We start from the raw sequence: 21,705 nt of genomic DNA, 5'->3' as shown, positions 1-21,705 counted from the left end.
TGAGCTGTCAAGCTCAAAAAATGCCTTGGCCATGCAAAGCTTCAGTGTTCAAGAAATAAAATCTTTTATTAAAAAAAAATAAATAAATAATTGGCGCGTACACTTCAGTTAGGTGTTTGGCCGAGCTCCTCCTCCTATTTGTGGTGTGCGTCTTGATGTTGTTCCACAAATGGTTACCATTCGGAATTCACAGAGAGAACGTTGGTTCGAATCTCGGTGAAAGCAAAATTAATAAAAACATTTTTCTAATAGCGGTCGCCCCTCGGCAGGCAATGGCAAACCTCCGAGTGTGTTTCTGCCATGAAAAAGCTCCTCATAAAAAATCTTTTATTACCTCCTCAGCTTATCAGAATTATTAATATCTTTATTTGTTTCGGTTTCAGTAATCCATAAGTTTAAGATGAGTAGGAAATTAGTCTTCTGCATCTGATTCTGGATCTGGGACTGTCGGCTTTGCAACCAGGCAAGCAAGGCGTAGGAATTTCTTCCGCGTTGATGAAAAGGTTATACCACCTTCGACAGAGACTCGGTGGGGAGAGGATCTAAAACCGAAGGATGATAGATTACCAGACTTGCGCAATCTGCTATGGTGGGGAAAAAAATTGTGCAAGCAACTTTTTCGTCCAATCAGTCGTTGTTCAAGCGGCAACGAAACAACATGAGCGGGGAGTGTGTTGATTTTTCGTATATCACCAACACAATGTCAATATTGTTAAACATGAAACGACGGGACGCTTGGAGACTAACGGCAGACATAACTGGCTTTTGGTCTGTGGGAGAACAAGCAGCCAAAATGGGCATCCCTCACAACACATACTGTCACAGTTGTATACAACCGAAGAAAAAAGAAACAATATTCCATTTCCTCTGCGAATGCCCTGCTCTATGGAAGGACAGAATGTTAACCCTGGGTAAACCGCTGTTCGAGAGTCTGGAACAGCGTCTGGCTTAGTTGTCAACAACCTGATAAGGTTCCTGAACCGCACAGACTGGATATAGTCATGCTGAAAATAACTGGTAAACAAGTTGGTAACGAGGATGTGGCAAAAAAATGGTGCGGAAGCGCTAGTTGGATTCTGGAAGAATCACCACTTAAACCAGCCAACCAATGTCAGGCTTTTTTTGTAAACAAACCGCTGTTATGACCCCGCTGACGTTAGCCAATCAGCTGATTCCTTCACATTCGCTGAGAGCCGCCCAACGGTCTGATCTTGGTCAAACGTTCTGAATTCTGTCTAGGACTGTGGGTGAAGGTTGCCATTTGGAGATGAGTGGCTGTGTTATTAGCATCACTTTCCAATTTCCACCTAGGAACCATTTACATACCTATTACCTCCACAATTGTCTCTACAGTCGATCAGCACTTCATCCTAGAAAAAGCTTTTATGTACACACACACCTACTCGTAAGTATATAACTGTGTACTGGGATCTAGTTCAAGTTCAATTGGGATCTAGATCAAGTTGATTCGGAATCAAGCCAGGAGAATTCTAGACTAGTCCTTTTGGGACTAGTTCAGGATCAATTCGATACTAGTTTGGTATCAATGCAGGATAAGTTCGGAATTAACTCGGGTGCAATTTCGGAACTAATACAGGATGAGTGCTTGCCATTTCCGAGATCCGAGTCAATTTAGTAGTACCTGTAAACTCAATTGTGAAGAGACCACATTCCTATTTTTAGGATTTTCCCAAAACATATTCAAATCTAAAACCATCGCACATATTTTCTTGAGTTCATTCCGCTTTCTTAAACTCCATTTTGCGGGAGAATAAGTCTCCATATTCTTAGCCTATGTATGCAATCCTTTAGGCCACATTTTGAAGTAAAGATGGTAAAGTATGAGCTTTAGCGTGCAGTGGAGTTGCACATAAGGCATTAGTCAGTACTTGAACTCCTTAAAAATTTGCTAGACAATCCAAGTCACGGCTTAACTACCTGCATTGGCAATCATCTCGATTGGGTTTTATGGTAGTAGCCCGGTGTGATGGGTTCAAAAAATCGATTTTTTTTTTACATTTTTCGGAAGAAAAACATCTTAAAAATATACTATAAAAATTTCAGACAGAAATTATTTTTTATTCTTAAAGTTATAGCTAAAATAAGAGAGCGTGTGTATGAAAGCGTGTGACACGCCAGCAGCAGCTGCTCTGAAACTTTAAACGCGTTTTTCTCAAAACCATGTTTTCGAAATTTCGGGAATCACTGACTCAAAACCGATTTGGCTAAAAATTTAACCCGTTATTCTAGACACACATATCTAGACCCCGACCCTTAAAACATTTAATTTTTTAATAATAAACTATTTAATTTAAACAATTTATGAAGAAAACAAATTACATTTTGAAAACTTTTTTCACAAGTCCGCCATTTTGTTTTTGTTTTTTTATTTATATGTATATTTTAGGTTCGGGACCTAAAATAGAGTCTACAGAACAATAATCTCTTTGAATTTTTATTTCAGATGACTTTGGAAGGCTGTGTGTTTCCCCGAACCAACTCATCTTTTTTTTAAGGACTCCACTTTGACGTCAAAAATTTTAAATAAATTAATATAAAATTAATATAAAAATTTTTTTTATTGTATATACTTCAAAACACCAATAAAAACATGTAAAAACTTTAAAACGATCGCATCTTATTTTCTTTTTAAAAAAGATTCATGAAAAAACGTCGAAATTTCGGTCGTTACACCGGACTACTACCTTATATGGAAATGAGACAACTGACCATTTTTTAAAAATGGCCGCTTTGGCCGAAGTATTAAAAATAAAATTATTGGAAGAAGGTGAGCGCAGGGGCACCGAATCCAAGGCGGTAAATTGCAGCGAGCAACAGGCATTCCATGCAAATACAAAGGCGTTACGGAAAAAGAGAGGGGAAAAGAAAGATGTCGAATGCTACAGGTGCGGGCAGCGCGCTCATAATAGAAATCAGTGCACAAATAAAATCAATGAAGAATCAACAAAAACGCAACAACAACAACATCGATCATTTACAGTTTTAGCAGAGGCAGATGTAAGTAAGTTAGAAGGTTCGAGTTGGTGTCAGTGATGGTAAATGTAGGGAAAATTCCCTACATGTAGGGATTTTTGTCGAAAGAGAAGGACAGATTTTTTTAAATTCTGTAAATGTAGGGAATTTCCAAAAAGGACAGAAAAAATTTTAAAATAGCGGGAAAAATTAAAAAAGTTCATTTAAAATAAAAAGCCGCAGTAAGATTTCATGCCAGTATTTTTTTCCTTATGGCAGCATACTTTTAATGACGCACACAATTCCGACCCAGTAGAAGATGACCCGACACCGCCAATCGACGATAATTTGGACGTTCCACCAGCTAGTCATGCCGAAGTCAGAGTTGCCATTCAGCGGCTCAAGAATAACAAAGCGGTTGGCGCTGACGGCTTGCCCGCTGAATTGTTCAAGACTGGCGGCGATGTGCTGATAGGGAGCATGCATCAGCTCATCTGCAAAATATGGCTAGCAGAAAGCATGCCCGACGATTGGAATCTCAGTGTCCTTTGTCCTGTACTGAAGAAGGGTGACCCGACGATCTGCACCAACTACCGGGGCATCAGTCTTCTAACCATCTCCTACAAGGTCCTGTCTAGCGTTCTATGTGGAAGACTTAAGCCGTTTGCCAACACACTGATCGGGCCTTATTAGTACAGCATCAGAAGTGGTAAGTCCACCATCGTCCAGATTTTCACATCACGCCAAATCCTGGAAAAGACCCATGAAAAGCAAGTCGACACCCATCATCTCTTTGTCGACTATAAAGCTGCGTTCGATAGCCCGATAAGGGATTGCCTGTACGCCACCATGTCTGAGTTCGGTATACCAGCGAAGCTCATACGGCTTTGCAGAATGACGTTGAGCAACACAACCAGCTCCGTCAAGGTAGGAAATAACCTCTCCGAGCCATTCAGTACCGTTCGAGGTTTCAGACAAGGCGATCAACTGTCATGCAACCTCTTCAACTTCGTGATGGAAGGGGTGCTCCGAAAAGCAGGTGTGCATCGTAATGGCACTATTTTTTACAAATGTGTCCAGCTCCTTGTGTACGCCGATGACATTGACATTATCGGCCGCTGTAAGCGAGATGTCACGGCTGCGTTTTCTGCTATCGAGAAGGAATCATCACGAGTGGGTCTGGCAGTGAACGAGGGTAAAACGAAGTATATGTTGTCTACAACGCGGAACACACGGCGTGTAGGAACGCACGTCATTGCGGACAACTATACTTTCGAAGTTGTGCCAGAGTTTGTTTATTTGGCACCGCCGTTAACAGCAACAACGATATCAGCCTGGAGATCAAACGGAGAATCACTCTTGCTAATAGGTGTTACTATGGGCTAAGTAAGCAATTGAGTAGTCGAGCCCTCTCTCGCATGACCAAACTGACACTTTACAAGAAGCTCATCATACCCGTGTTGCTTTATGGCGCAGAGGCATGGGTAGTGTCACAAAGCGATGCAGCCGCTCTTGGGGTGTTCGAGAGAAAAGTTCTTCGTAAGATCTTCGGTCCTGTGCGCGTTGGTGAAGACTACCGTTCAAGAATGAACCACGAGCTGTATGAGCTCTACGCCGACATTGACGTAGTTCAACGCATCGCCATCCAACGCCTGCGTTGGCTAGGGCATGTCGTGCGTATGGATGAAGAAGCTCCAGCAAAGAAGGTGTTCGAGGGCGAAGTCCAAGGGAGCCGACGAAGAGGAAGACCATTGCTCCGGTGGAAAGACCAAGTGGAGGAAACCCTATGCTCGCTTGGTATACAGAATTGGAGAAGGCGCGCGCGGAGCAGAGGCGCCTGGAGAGAGCTAGTGAGGTCGGCCGTAACTCGGTAACGGGTTGTTATGGCCACCTAAGTAAGTAAGTAAGTAAGCATACTTTTAAAGCTTAGCGTTAACGCTAACGCGATTTTTTCTTGGCGCGAAAATTGTTAGTTGTCCCGCGTTACCTGATGCTTTTGGCTTTTGAATTAAGTTTGCAATTATTTTATAATAGTTTTAGCTTTTTTTATTTTTATTTTTTATTTTTTTTATTTTTAGCTTTTTTTAAAATTTATATATTTTACAGAAATGAGCTCCTCCTCTTCGACTGACTCTTCGGAGGAGCACCAGGAGAAAAATTCAAGTATCGGAAACAAAAGTTCAATAACAAGTGGCTTGACGACGACAATTTTAGTGGCTGGTTGAAAGCTGTGGCTAACGATCCATTCAAATGCAAATGCGCTGAGTGCGACAAAGTTTTGAACTGCGGCAATTCTGATTTACAGAAGCACGCTGAAGCAAACCGTACCAAAAAAATATGAAGGCAATAAAAAAGACACCTAAAATAAACATTTTTTTTTTAAGAAAAAGCCGAGTAAACCAAATGGTTCCAGAAACTTCGAAATAAGATTTAGCATGTTCTTCGGCTGAGCATAATGTCGCGCTGCAAGTGGTGGACCACTTTATCACAATCTTAAAAGTAAAATAGAAACTCTGTCTTGTTTTAAACAGAACTGAATGTAATGAAAAAGTGTAATTTTTAGCCTTTTTGCTGAATTTTTCTTCATATATGTGTTTATAATATAATAAATATATGTATTTATATATATTTTTGAAATAAAATTTCTTATTAACACGTTCCCTGTCCGCTGAGCCATATATGGTTCAGTAAACGTGCGCCTGATAAGCACTGATACGTTCCTGAGCCATATGTGCGTCAGGGGGTATATGAACCACATGTGTTTCATGAACGTGCAGAAGCAAAAATGTCCCTCTACGCTCATGGACCATATGTATTTCAGGTAGAAATACTCTACATCCGTTTTTTTTTAATTATTATTATTACTAAAGCTATAGGATACTCGACTACAAAAAAACAAATTATTCAAAAAACCCTGTTGGACTTGTCGGTCAATTTTGCAGTTTTGTATTGGGACAGGGAACGTGTTAAAGTGTCTTATAAACTGTGAAAACAGCACCAAGCCCAAAACTTAAGCAAATAATTCAAGTGCCTCATTATAGTGTAAACACATGAGAAAAATATGTGGGGAATTTTTTAGGGAAAATTTTTTGAAGCGTAGGGAAAAGTAGGGAATTTTTTTGGGCTGTGTAGGGATTTTTCAAAAAATCATTTACCATCACTGGTTGGTGTCTAGACAGCGGGGCGACAGCGCACATGAGTTGCGCGCGTAGTCTTTTGACGAATTATGTTTTCCCAGAAGAGAATGTGGCGTTGGCTGATAATAATGTTATGCGTGCAGTAGGCAGAGGCGACGTTATTTTTCGAACTGAATTCTGTGAACTCAAATTACAGAATGTTTTGCATCTACCGCAAATTAAGGGGAATTTCGTGCCGGTTAGTCGAGCCGTCGAACATGGGTGTACAGTTAACTTCAACAACAAGTGCGCGGTTGTAAGTCAGCAAGGCCAGCCAATTTTGAGGGCTGTGAAGAAAAACAAACTTTTTGTAATCGAAAGTAATGGTGACGTATGCTTTAGCACAGTACAGTGCAGTGCGGCAATGTGGCATTTTCGATATGGCCATTTGAATTATGGCAGCCTCATGAAGCTCACCAAAAATATGATGGTGCTTGGCATAGATAACGTAGATTTTTCAGACAAGTCACAGTGTAGGACGTGTATGAAGTGTAAAATACACACTCAACCATTTTCGACAGCGTCAGAAAATCGAGCAACGCAACTACTTGGAATTCGTGCATACTGATGTTTGTGGTTCGTTTGAGAAGCGTTCTCTTGGTGGGTCAGCTTATTTTTTAACTTTCATCGACGATATGTCTCGTCGCATATGTATTTACATTTTTTCTCAATTCAAAGGACGAGGTCTTTGAAAAATATGGTAGACCGTCAGACTGGACGAAAAATTAAAGTGATACGTAGCGATAACGGACGAGAATACGTCAATAAGCGTTTTGACGATTTTTTGAAGCAGCATGGCATAACGCGTCAACTAACTGTGCCGTATAGCCCCCAACAGAATGGCGTAGCAGAACGAGCAAATCGCACTCTTGTTGAGATGGCGAGAAGTTTGCTAGTGCATTCTAATATGCCCGAGTTTCTGTGGGTAGAGGCAGTACAGACAGCGGGTTATATTAGAAACAGATCGCCAACTACAGCCTCAGTTGGTATGATACCGTTCAAAGCGTGGAGTGGCAGAAAGCCGAATGTGCAGAATATGCGTATATTCGGGTCAGTGGTTGTTGGTTTGGACAAGACGCATCACAGCAAATTTCAGGCGAAAGGAAAAGAGTACCGTCTGGTAGGATATTCGTTAGTATCAAAAGCGTACAGGCTCTACGATAAAGAAAAACACCAAATCGTAGAAAAACGTGATGTTTTGTTTGATGAGCCTCTACACGCAGCCCAAAATGATGACCAGATTGTATTCAATTTTCCAGCAGAAAATTCAACAGCTGATACACTAGGCCATGATAGAGTGAAGCTACTTCCATATAGTGATGACGATGATCAGCAGGCAGATTCGTTCAGTGATAGTATGGGTAGTGATGAATACGCCAGCGCCGAAGAGTCAGAACTGGTACACAAGCAAGGCGTGAAGATCGGACCGGGCAGACCGAAATTAATTCGAACTGGTATGCCAGGACGTCCAAAGAAGGATTGCAATATCATCCACGCAGTACAAGCTAAAGAGATACAGTTGCCGCAAACATTTGGTGAAGCATGTGGCAGTAAGCACGGTTCATATTGGCAGGCAGCCATGGACGCAGAATATGAGGCACTGGTTGCGAATGGTACGTGGACGCTGACAGACTTACCCAAAGGCCAGAAGGCGATTGGCTGTAAATGGGTTTACACAGTCAAGAGAAGCGAAGTTGGTGATGTTAAAAGCCATAAAGCACGTTTGGTAGCTAAAGGGTGGTCGCAAAAGTTCGGCTTGAACTATGATGAAACATTCTCACCGGTGTGTCGGTATGAAACAATACGCTTAATTCTTGCGCTTTCTGTTGAACTGAAACTGCACCTGCATCAAATGGACGTTTGTACAGCAGGACATTTGTAATAGCGAGTTAAAAGACGTATGTAGTCTATATGAATCAGCCGGAGGGGTATGCAGACAAGACCTGTCCCGGAAGAGTATTGAGGTTGAACAAGGGGATTTATGGTTTAAAACAAGCAGGAAGGGAGTGGAACTCCGAGCTGAATGCAGCGCTAGTTGAAATTGGGTTCACTCAGTGCCAAAACGAGCCATGCTTGTATAAGCAGGACATGAAAGGTAGTCTTTGTTTAATTCTAATTTATGTAGATGATTTGTAGCGTGCCAGAAGAAGACAGATTTGATACAAATCAAGTCGATGATTTCAACAAAGTTTGAATGCGTCGACAAGGGTCAATTGCAGATGTTCTAGGGGTATGCAGATACAGCGCGATGGCGATTTAGGCGACATATCGATGAACCAATCACTTTATATCAAAGATATGCTACAGCGTCACAGCATGCAGCAATGTAGGGTCGCAGCAACGCCATTAGATGCAGGGTATCAAGTAGCATGTGACAGCGAAAGATGCGAGGTAGAAGATCCAACGGCATATCAATCAGCGATCGGCGAGTTAATGTGGCTAGCTTTGACTTCCAGACCAGATATTTATCATTCAGCTGTACAGTTGGCACAGAGGAACAAGAACCCACATAGGGAACATGTCGCAGGTGTGAAGCATGTAATGTGGTACCTAGCAGCCACAATAGATCTGAAGTTGAATTATCGCGCATGTGGGCAGGCGCTTGAAGGATTCGTAGATGCGGACTGGAGCGGTGATATAAGCAATCGCAGATCATACACCGGATATGTGTTTTTTCTGGCCGGTGGACCAATTTCGTGGAAGTCCGAGAAACAGGGAGTAGCACGGAGGCTGAGTACATGGCATTGTCGTCAGCTGCGAAGAAAGCGTTGTATTTGAGACGCTTAATAATTGAGATTGGCTGTGGTAAAGCTAATACACCAATTGTTATATATGGTGACAATCTCAGCGCCCAAAGCTTAGCTAAAAATCCATCCAGTATACCATGCAAGATCAAAGCACATCAACATCAGAAAACACTTCGTCCGAGAGCTTGTTCAGAATGGCGATATAGAATTAAGATACATTTCAACTGAGAACATGATAGCTGATGTACTAACTAAGAATTTGTCGAAAACAAAGCACTCTAACTTTGTAAAATTATTAAATTTATATTAATTACTGTAAAATTTTAATCTAAACAGATTCACATTGAGGAAGGGTGTTGAAAATAAATCCGATTGCAATGCGACTCTGTAGTACATACATATTAACATGTGTGTATACAAATTCATATTGTCATGTCATTTTCTATGTTCAAAATTGAAGTCAGTTACTAAAATAAAGCGGAGTGAACAGGTTTCAACAGGACGGTGCCACTTGCCACACAGCTAACGAAACAATGGCTCTTTTGCGCGAAAAATTTGATGGCCGAATAATCTCACGACGCGGCGATGCCAATTGACCGCCAAGATAATGTGATTTGACACCGTTGGACTTCTTTATTTGGGGTTATTTGAAAGAAAAGGTGTAAATCGATAAGCCATCAACAATTCAAAAGCTAAAGGATGAGATAATTTGGCACATTAACGGCATAGAACTCAATTATGTCTCAGCGTCATCGAAAATTTGGACCATCGGATGGAGGTGTGTCGCCGAGGCCGTGGTAGCCATTTGGCCGATATTTTATTTTATACGTAATTGAGCCATACCAATATTATCATAATAAAGAGAAATGACAATAATTCCTAAAAAAATTTTATTCAAAATCAACACCGACCCTTGAAACTTAACCACCCTTTATTATAGCACTTAATCATTATTATTTTAGTGAACAAAATGTCCTGTTAACTAAGTAAAGATGTACAGGGTGGGCTATATAGCGTTTGCTTTTTACTTATACGCTTAAACAAAATTGGGAAATATTGAAAACCTATTTCCAAAGTGGTCAGTCTTCTTCTTCTTTTCTGATTTTCACATCGGTGGCTACGTCAATAAGCAAAATTGTCGGATTTGGGGCTCAGAAAATACACACGTTACTGTAGAGAAGCAAACGCATCCACAACGAGTCACTGTTTGGTGCGGTTTTTGGTCTGGCGGCATCATCGGGCCATTCTTTTCGAAAATGAGGGAGGAGCCGCGGTTACAGTAAATGGTGAGCGTTACCGTGACATGCTCAACGTGTTGTTTCCAAAAATTGAAGAGGATGACATGGACGACATTTGGTTTCAACAGGACGGTGCAACTTGTCACACTGCCAAAGTTACACTTAAACCGAATAATCAGCCGAAATTCCGATATCAATTGGCCGCCTCGGAGCTGTGATTTAAGCCCGTTGGACTAGTTTTTGTGGTGAGCCGTTAAGGACAAATGCTATGCGAACCATCCAGAGACGATTGATGCTTTAAAACACAAAATCGAAGTTGCCATTCATGAAATTGAAGTCCAAACAATCGAAAATGTGCTTAAAAATTGGGTTGATCGAATGGTCTACTGTAAAGCCAGTCGTGGCAGTCATTTGAACGATATTATTTTTCATTCATAAATGACAATGCTCAATCTTCAAAATAAAAAATAAAAAAAATAAAAAAGTTTAAAAAAATATTGATTAGTTTTTTTTTATAGCCGATTCAAAAAGCAAATTTTACATGGCCTACCCTATATCATTAACCTTCAGTTCCCTAATCCCCAAGAAATATATTACTTAGTCATAATATTTTTTAGTGATTCAGTATTAGAAACACTTTTATTATTTTGAAACACAATATAATTATTTGATGATGGATATTAGTTACAACTAATTATTACAAATATGCCATTCAATTTCGGTATTGCGAAACATTCTTTAAGTGTTATTCTAAACTTCCCTCGAGATATGACCACGGAATAATTGTCAGTATTAAAATAATAAGCGGTTTATTAAAAAGCCAATTAATGTCACACCCTTTAGATTGATTTATATTATTATATTATATAAAAAATTAGCATACATTTTTACTTCTACAAATCTTCTTCTACCCTTGAGGCTTGTTTATAAATAGATACATACATACATATACATATGCGAATATCTGCTGGTTATTTTGTCTCGCTAACTTAATTGCTTTCGGACAAATTATCTTCACAAAAAGACCCAGAGAATGGCGAAACCTTTCAAAAAATCACTCGTACCCAAAACACTTTGAAAAACCCAAACAAAACACAGAATTTACAACTTTCATTGTTCTTACATACATACATACATATGTATTTAGCAGAAATCTTTGTATGTTAATGACAAAGCACAAAATCGAGCGTTAAGCGTAGCGATAATATAGTAAGTCAAACATACATGCATATGCACATACGCATGTATATGTATAATGGCAGGGGGGAAGTTTCAAGATAGGCCCCATTGATGTGATGGTCTCGCAAAGAATGCGTATTAGTGAATTGATGAGCCAGATTCTTCAAAATGTAAACAAAACAAAAATACACTCACCACTTGTTGTTGTTATTGTTGTTGTTTCCGCAGCTGTGACATTTGCAGCTTTTTCATATACGCTGCTGTTGCTGATAGATTCGCGCGCACCTTTGTTGTTAGCACTAGCCATTGTGGCGACTGCATTAGCCGGTTTTGGAGCGCACAGCAATACAGAGGCGGCGATTAGTAGCAGCGGGAGCAGCAGCAGCGAAGTTGACCGCGACGACGATGACGGCAGCGATGAGTGGGCAGCGGAGCGTGTTGTGGCAGTGAACTCATAGCGCCGACGGTGGCAGCGCCTGCTGGCAAGCATGTGACTGTTATTGTTGCTGTTGTCCATGACGTCACAGCTGGCTGTGTTAATGACTGTTTTGTTTTTGTTGCTGCTGCTAACGCATTCGGTGTTAATTTGATTTATGACACTGGCACACATTTTTGTATGCCCTATTGTCTTTTTTGTTAGTTTGCTTGTTTGTTTGTGCTGTGTGTGTTCGTGAGTTTGTTTATAAAATATTTTAATTCTCAATAATTTGTTAAATGTGCAATAAACGGCTGCACGCTTGCTCTGTAATTAATGAAAGAATAAATACATACATATATTTAATAAGTTAAGGGATTATAGGAGTCAAATATTTTTAAATTCAATATTTACATGCATACATTATATGGGTGTGTGTAGGTATGTGCACGCATTGTTTTGATGAAACAATTGTCTAAATAATTCTGAAAATAATTGCACTCAACTGTACAAACAGCAAGAATGAGAGCTGCTGGATTTTTCAAAATTTATTTCTATATACACATACATACATACACAAATACATACATAAAACTATATGTGAATTTCTGTGTGCAATTAAAATAAGTTGCTGGCTTTTGTCATTTGACACATGTGATTTTGTTAATTTTACGCTTGTCAAAGCTATGAAATCAGTAATTAAGTAATAAACCAGCTATAAACAAATTTGCAAACAAGTTGTGCGAAAGGCAAAGTAAATAAAACTAAAAATAAAAAGCGGAAAAAATGAGCATTCAAAATTAAAAGAGAAAGGTAAATATACAGGATGGCACATTTAGTGGGTTTTTATATACATACATACATATTTAAAATTATATGCTATTTTATTTATGCGTGACCGCGCTTTGCTGACAGTTCGCAAAGCTCAAGGCCGCACTTTAGAGTTCGTTGCAGTGGTCTTTAAATCATCAACTTTTATGAATAATAATTTTACACACACATACTTACATGTATAAGGTAGATACATACATACATAAGTATGCCATATTCTGGGATAAAATATGCAGTGTGGGCACACACACACACGCACACACACACATTCATATCAACATTTATACGGCTTAATTATTTGGCTTTGCTTTTATTCTTTTACTGTTGCAAGTTGGCGAGTTTCAAGGGTTTATTAAAAAACTTCAATAACAGAATATGTAATGGGTGTCTTAATTTTCTTATTCATATACATTTTGGTAATAAAAAAGGAGCGCAACCCTTTCCTACCGTATCTTATCTGTATATATATTTTTTTCCGTGGTTCCTCGGACAAACCAAGGGCTCCTACAAAGAAGTTAAAGTTAGGTTTATTTAATGCAAGAAATTTGATTTGTCGCCATGAATGTTCTGTTGAAGCGCTTCTTTTTGATGTTTATATACATAAGTATATACATATGTATGTACACGATGGCGCAAAATTAATCATCCAATTTTGTTTTTGTATAACTTTTTTACTAAATACAATAAAAAAAATTATTTTGAATGTTGGAAATCTTTATTTTGACTTTTACGCGATCTATTGCGTGCCTGTTTGTATACTGCAGCTGTTTAATTCCGATAGGGTGATTAATTTTGTGCCACCTTATATATGTGTTAAGATGAATATTTGTTTGTTTGCATGCCTACCTATAGATATCGATACGAGTGTTTCATATTTAAAAACACTAATTATTCTGAAAGCAAAACTAATAAAAACATTTTTCTAATAGCGGTCGCCCCTCGGCAGGCAATGGCAAACCTCCGAGTGTATTTCTGCCATGAAAAAGCTCCTCATAAATAAAATATCTGCCGTTCGGAGTCGGCTTGAAACTGTAGGTCCCTCCATTTGTGGAACAACATCAAGACGCACACCACAAATAGGAGGAGGAGCTCGGCCAAACACCTAACAGAGGTGTACGCGCCAATTATTTATTTTTTTTTTTTTAATTATTCTGAAGAGAGAAATCTGTGCAGTTGTATGAGTTCTTTATTTTTTCAACAACAAAAACTTCACAATATGTCCGTGTTTTATTTTTGCTCGCCTGAGTAAATCCGCGTGTGCACGAAATGTCCCACTTTGTGTTGCTTTTGTTGATTTTCAGGCTGGTGAGAGCCTTTTTGAGAGAGTAATTGACAACGAGTTACATGATTTTAGCACCATTTTCGTAACTTGATTTAGCGCTTTTTTTTGTTATTTATTCTCAGAGTTTTAGTTCTTTCTTCATGCATTTTTCTAGCCTGTTCTAATTAAAAGTAATGCTTATAATTTTGTAAAATATAATATAAATTTTTTTAAAATAAGTTCAATAATTCACTCAGTTTTATTTAGCTTTACTTTTTTTAACATCTGGTGGCATTGCCCGCGATTGCAGGTGTTGTTGGTGTTCTTCTGCTTTTTGCAGTCAAATCTCTCTCTCGCTACTGCAGTGTTGCCTGGCTTTGGATATAAAAACGCAGTAAAATGCCCATTTAAAGAAAATAAAACACCAAATTTTTATTGATATTGTCTTTAGAATGTGCGTTTATTTTTTTAATAAATGTGTTATGCTGTACATAAGCATTTAATTTATGAGTTTTTTTTGTTAAGCGAAACTCTTTTGTTAAGAGAACGACTTTTTTGCTATATTTGAGGTTATGTAATTAGATAAGGTTCTCTTTTTGTAAAATGTCGTTATGGTTTTTTTAGTATTTTCTGGTAATTGTTTGCTTATTTTTGCAATGAATACACCTCTTGATGAACTATGCCCCACTAAGGATTGATGGCCGGACGAAACGATTACACCTCTATGGTTTTAATCCGCATTCAGTAAATTCAAACGCCTTTTAAAAAATGTAAAAAGGTGTTCAATCTTAAGAAGGGTTGAGAGAGGGACATTTAATATTCTTGCATAACCTTTAGAGGAGCAAAAAATTTAATTCACACTTTCGAAATATCAAATTTTATAAGAACCAACTAATTTTCATTAGCACTAAAATCTGCTCAGTTTTTTTAACTTAAAGTTTCGTTAGCTTTAAATTAAAAAAAAAAAGAAACAAACATGAAACCTCAAAATTTTAGCATTTTCGGTATAAAAAAGCACTACATTTATTGCGAAAAGCAAATGGTTGGCAATACTGCACAACGCGGAAAAACGAGACGTCACGCACTCTCTGATGGGCGCAATCATCTTTCTATCATTCTTGGGTAAAAACTGTAAAAACTCTCAAATTGAGTGTTCAATTGTTGTAAGAAGAAGAGGAATAAAAAATTACATTTAACAACAAAAACTAACTCTGACTTTTTGTTTTGAGCAAGAGTTAGTGTTGTTGTATTCCAGTGTTTTTTGCGCTCTATTGAGAGGACATTTCGTTCATGTGCGCAATTGCCTAAAACTTGCTCGGAAATTAAAAAATAAAAAAATAGTCCTAATAATAACCGGAAATATTTATTCGCGAAATGCAGTATTTTAAGGTCCATTAGTTTCGTAGTTGATTTCAATTATTTTAGTGCGAAATCGAACTCATTTTACTACATTGAAGATTTTCTACGCACTGAGCACCTATCAAAGTAGACGCCATTGACCTGTGATAGCTGTCAAAACAAATCACTGCTGTACATACTCATACTCATATATACATACATACTTGCATATAATATTGAAATTTGTGATTATGTTTGCTTATTATTATTATACGCGTGAAGTTTGTTTACAAATAAAGGGTGGTTAAGTTTCAAGGGCCGGTGTTGATCTTGAATAAAATGCAAATTATTTAGGAAATTATTGTCATTTCTCTTTATTATGATAATATTGATATGGCTCAATGAATTATGGAACAAAATATCGGCCAAATGGCCACCACGGCCTCGGCGGCACACCTCCATCCGATGGTCCAAATTTTCGATGACGGTGAGACATAATTGAGGTTCTATGCCGTTAATGTGCCGAATTATCTCATTCTTTAGCTCTTGAATTGTTGCTGGCTTATCGACGTACACCTTTTCTTTCAAATAACCCCAAATAAAGAAGTCCAACGGTGTCAAATCACATAATCTTGGCGGACAATTGACATCGCCGCGTCGTGAGATTATTCGGCCATCAAAATTTTCGCGCAAAAGAGCCATTGTTTCGTTAACCACCCTTTACATATTTCAAATTCGACAAATATATGCAACAATTATTTATAGGACTATTTTTCCGTCAGCCAACAACGTCGGTTTCGACGCGTGCTACAAGATACGGTGCAGCCGTCATATGAGCTTACATACATACTATGCACATACAGTAGCTCACAAAAGTATTTTCAAAGTTCTTTGTTTTTTACAAATTTAAAATTTCCGTAGTTAATGGGTAAATAAATAGCTAGAGCTGAAAAATAATTTTTTTATATCTTCATAATGAAGGAAAATCTACGAAATACATTTGTATCACAAATGATGGGCGATGCAAGTTGTTGGTAATCAGAGATGAATGCCAAATATTAAAATAATATTGCGAAAATTACATACATATAGATTGACCCCAAAAACTAACGACAAACTAAAGCCCAACACCCAAGTAACCGATGGGTCAGTGCGCAGAGTGCTCAGGAGTAACAAGGATGAGAGATTACCAGGTTTGGCCATCCGTAGCAAAATTGTCAGAGTATATTCGACTGCCTTGACACTGGGTATACGCAAGGATGATAGCGTACCAGATTTTTTGTTTAGCTATGAGAGGAAAAAAATTGTGAGAGTAACTGCGGCTGCCTCGTCACCGGGTATTCGCCAGCAGAATTTTATTTTCATTTCACACGCATTCACGCACTCGTCCAATTAGTCGTTGTTCAGGCGGCAACGAATTGGCATTGGGGGTGAGTACAACTCCAACAGCGGCAATAGAAAGCCTTCTCGACTGGCATCCAATCAAATTATAAAATAAATAATTGGCGCGTACACTTCTGTTAGGTGTTTGGCCGAGCTCCTCCTCCTATTTGTGGTGTGCGTCTTGATGTTGTTCCACAAATGGAGGGACCTACAGTTTCAAGCCGACTCCGAACGGCAGATATTTTTATGAGATTTTTCATGGCAGAAATACACTCGGAGGTTTGCCATTGCCTGCCGAGGGGCGACCGCTATTAGAAAAATGTTTTTATTAATTTTGCTTTCACCGAGATTCGAACCAACGACCTCTCTGTGAATTCCGAATGGTAATCACGCACCAACCCATTCGGCTACGGCGGCCAATCAAATTAGTAGTAAGAAATTTAGCCAGAACGTCTGTACTAAGACTGAGGATGACTGGACAATTCCCACAAAGGCTTTTTCGTCACAGTAACATACAGGAAAGAAACGAAAGGTCAGACTGCGTTATTCCAAAAGTAAACTTTGGCAAGAAGCCATGATTTTGTAATAGATCAGAATGACTGGCAATAAGGCTTAGAATCTGATCCTCACGCATACAGTTTCTTTACAGATGGATCTAAAATGACGGAAGGAGTAGCGCCGGCTGACCCTTGCACGCAGTTTGATCTCCAAAAGTCTTTCATTCTTCGTAATCGCTGTAGCGTATTTAAAGCTGAGGTCTATGCTCTAACCAAAGCAGCTGAGTTAGTGTTGGAATTTGCTCCCCTCGAAACTCGCACAAACATCTTCTTTGATAGTCAAGTTGCTACTCAAACAATAATTATTATAATGGTTGTAGTGACTAGCTTGGAATGCGTGCAATACTGTAGTTCCAAAATGGACGCGCTCTGCGAGAATACACAGGTCACAATTTATTGGGTACCAGGGAATAGAGGGAAATGAGAGAGTTGACGAGCTTGCTAAGATGGGCACCCGCTTGCCTAGGATGAGTACGTCGCACATATATTCCGCACTCGTAGTTTTGAAGACTGAACTAGACGAGGAACTAACTCTGGAAGCCCAGTCTATATGGGAAGCCTCGACCTCTCGTGAAAATAACCAACTTTATTTTATCAATCCCAATGAAGGCATGTAAAATATTGGTTGGTGTACTGACGGGACATTGTCTCACTCCATATCACGCAGTTAAAATGGGATTGGCCCAGGTCGACGCGTGTCACTTATGTGAAGAGGAAAGGGGTACGATAGAACACTTCCTTCGCCACTGACCTGCTCTAAGCAGAACTCATTATAACTGCCTGGGATCGGTATACTTTTCATTTATGAAGGGTATTGCTGACAAAAGTTTAAGCTGTTTATTAGAACTCGCCAAGACATGTATCACGAACTGTGTAACCATACGGACCCTTGTAGTCTACAGTCTCAAATGGCCGCCTTGAGCCTGTATGGCGTATTGTGCCCGTTTTGCAGCATGTTCCATAGTTTTAGCTAACATTTCGGCTGGAATAGCGGCTATTTCCTCACGGATGTTGTTCTTGAGCTCTTCTATGGTCTTTGGCTTATTTATATAAACCTTTGATTTTAAATATCCCCACAAGAAGAAGCGTTAAATCGGGCGAACGCGGCTAGTCAAAATCGCCATTTTCGACATCAAACGACGAGGAAACAATTTCTTCAAAAAATCGATTGTGGTGCGAGCTGTGTGTGGTGGAGCGCCGTCTTGTTGAAAACAGAACTGCCTTATACGCTTTCCACGAATAATTGGCATCACAAAAGTGGTTATCATATCGCGATAACGCTCCTGATTGACGGTAACAGCTTGACCATCTTCATTTTCGAAGAAAAACGGCCCAATAATCGTTTTCGCACTAACGCCGCACCAAACAGTGACTTTTTCGTCGTAAAGAGGTACCTCTTGAATTTCGTGAGGATTTTCAGTGGCGTAAATACGCAATTTTGCTTGTTTACCGTCCCATTCAGTAAGAAATGAGCCTCATCGGACATGATGATTTTGTTCTTCTTCTTCTTCTTTTGACTTCTTTTGTTGAATGTACATTTCAACAATTTGGGAGCGCTCGCGTGGCGTCTACTGTTTCATGACAAAAATCTGCTTGGACTGACGCTTCCAACGCGGTATGTCATTAAGCGATCTGACGTCTCTGTCAAAAGATACAGGGTTGCCAGATGGGTCCGTCGAATATGGGCAACCCTGCATGTGAGATATATTCAAATCAGCCAGATTTACCCAACCTAACCTAATATGACTGTTAACTTGTGAAATAATGCATAAATTAATTGAAAAAAATTATAAAAATTTAAAAATTTACTTAATCGTCTTCAAATGTAAAATACTTATGTGAGCCACTGTAAATACATTGTATATGTAGGTGTATATTTAGATCAGGAAGACTGCCTAACATTAGCCGTTGCTTATCGCGTGCTCGAAATGCTCGTGAAATGTTTGTAAACAAACGCGAGACGCTGATAATACTAAGCAAACATATACACACACACATATAAGCACATACATGCAGGTGTTCTTGAGCTTAGTGTATTTTCTAAATATTTTCTAATTCGATTTTTTTTCACTATCTGTATTTTCCCAGGCACCGTACATTCCGATGGCATCATTACAATAAAAAAAATCTCTAAGTATCAATTTGTTTGTAATCTAATCGGAAGTAAATCCCCGACCTCATAGGTCGCCGATGAGTACCAAAGTCAAGCAGAGCGATGCAAAGTGATGACGCGCCAAATTCCGTTGATCAACTCAGTGCGCGTACTCATAGTGAGAGTGGCAACCGGTAAACGAGCAACTACTGCATGGAATTGTTTTTTCACTACACACATACAAACATATGTGCATAATTAAGAGAAAAATTATAATAAACAAATGCATAGGTGGCGAAGCTAACTAATGCGTTTTTCTATTACATTTGTTTTTTTTTTGTCTTGATATAACTTGCATGTGTTTGTTTGTGTTTTTGTTAGACAAATTAGCAAACTTATCATTTACACTGTCGTAAAGATTGCAGGAGTTCATGGGAAAATAGCAAAGGGGGCAATTTCACGTTTGTCACGTTGTTGAGCGTAAATCTTTTTATATAATTTTTTCTACGTATATACGAATGTTTGTATGTATGTATGTATGTATGTAGATAATATATTTTATACTGTGAAGTACTGAGAAAGACAGCATTCACATATCCAACTTGCGGCTGCCGTTCTTGGAAGCCGATCACTGGCGAAACAGTGAATTTTTAAGCTCACTCAACCAGCTACTAATTTTAGAATGTATTTTTTTGCGCTTTTTTCAGAATTGCACAAGTTTTGCAATTTCCCATTAAACGCCGCTAGTTAGTCAGACACGCGCATTCACAGCTTGTGTGCTCGCACCACATGCCACATACCACCACATGCCACATATGGGCAAAACTCACTTACGCAACAAGTATGTAATTGAAGTCGCAGAACCGAAGATCCGTAACTGGGGCACAGCCGCAAGCGACCACTTTACAACGCTGTTAACGGCCTGCTGCCGCCTCTGGCGCGTACGTACATACATACATAGTTGTTGTTGCTAACTGCTCTTGCCTGACCAGCTCAACGCTCTTTATGTTGGCCAAGATGCAAATGCCGATTTTTAATAGCTGGCGCTGGCGCTAACGTAGGCACCTTTGGCGTGTGGCAGTGGCGCGCACAGTGGAGTTGACCCATTCAAGGTTTGGGTGAAATTATATGGCTTATGTTTTGCGAGTGAAAGTCATGGAAACAGCGTTTGAAGTATTGAAGCAAACTTTATAGTAGGTATTCTGAGATTTTAGTTGCCAATCGCTTTTGTGCTTATCTGATTTATGAGCACATTCTGGCACCGCATTTTTTGTTGTTGTAAAAATGTAAAAAAAATGTAAAAGTAAAAGTTATCCAGAAAAAATTATAGATGTTATATATGTATGTATCTAGGCATGCTACATACTCAGTTTCTCATTTTGTAATCGATTTAATATTTTGAACGGCTTAAAAGTTTCAGAAAACGAAATTTTCAAAAAATTATTTTAAATACTTCTATGCACTCTGGGATATTAGGAGGCATATCCAACGAAAGGAGATTTATCATGCTATTTTTAAAAAATATTTTTTTTAACCTTTCGCCAAGCCAAAAAATTATTTTAAATACTTCTATGCACTCTGGGATATTAGGAGGCATATCCAACGAAAGGGGATTTATCATGCTATTTTTAAAAAATATGTTTTTAAACCTTTCGCCAAGACAAATGTATTACAATACTGTCCTTTGAAAAATGCATCCTTAAATATCCTTGAAATTTCCTAATGTCTTGAAAAAAAATGTTTTGAAAAAAAAAAAAATATTTTAAAGGTATATGTATGTATGTAGTAAAACTTAACCTAACTTTGTTCTGCTTGTTGCTTTCTAAAAATGTAAAAAAAAAATAGTTCAACTCTCCTCCTAAGAAATGAATTATAGGCAATGGATACCTCTCGTTCCGATTTCCCCATTGAAACTCTTCCTTTAAAATTCTAATTTTATGAGAAAATCTTAAACTGAGTATGCAATATTACCGGATAAAATCTATAATTTCACGTGCATACGAGTATAAATACAATTTTTCCTGGATAACAAAAAAAGTGAATTTTTGTTGCACAGTGTAATAAATGATTTTTGTATTAAGATATGAAAAATTTATATTTAAGTATAAATGCATCCTTACATATGTTTTTTTTTATGGATCTGGCAACCATCGTGGATTACTCCAGGTTTACATTTGGATCCCTGTGAAGTTCAGGAACCAGCCGCATATGGGATTTGTTAAAAAATTTATAAAAAATAAAATCTGCATAAAATCTCTAATTTCACGTGCATACGGGTATACATACAATTTTTCCTGGATAACAAAAAAAGTGAATTTTTGTTGCACAGTGTAATAAACGATTTTTCAATGGAGATATAACAAATTTGTATTTAAGTATAAATGCATCCTCACATATATTTCATATGTTTTTTTTATGGATCTGGCAACGATCGTGGATTACTCCAGGTTTACATTTGGATCCCTGTGAAGTTCAAAAACCAGTCGCATATGGAATTTGTTAAAAATTACTACTA

The 21,705-nt window shown here is 38.5% G+C and overlaps 1 protein-coding gene across 1 annotated transcript in view; it reads right to left on the bottom strand.

The window, feature by feature from the left end:
• LOC129247689 (uncharacterized) overlaps nucleotides 1–21,705 on the bottom strand; it is a 58,600-nt gene that overhangs the window by 25,587 nt on the left and 11,308 nt on the right. The window contains exon 2 of the mRNA XM_054886928.1: nucleotides 11,509–12,055. Coding sequence (XP_054742903.1) covers nucleotides 11,509–11,923 — 415 coding nt within the window. The 5' untranslated portion in view covers nucleotides 11,924–12,055. The remainder of the gene's footprint in view (nucleotides 1–11,508; nucleotides 12,056–21,705) is intronic.

The sequence above is a fragment of the Anastrepha obliqua genome, chromosome 5, assembly GCF_027943255.1.
Source record: "Anastrepha obliqua isolate idAnaObli1 chromosome 5, idAnaObli1_1.0, whole genome shotgun sequence".
NCBI classification, from domain to species: domain Eukaryota; kingdom Metazoa; phylum Arthropoda; class Insecta; order Diptera; family Tephritidae; genus Anastrepha; species Anastrepha obliqua.
The sequence above is the reverse complement of the archived record's forward strand: the minus strand, read 5'-3'. Positions and strand labels throughout refer to the sequence as shown.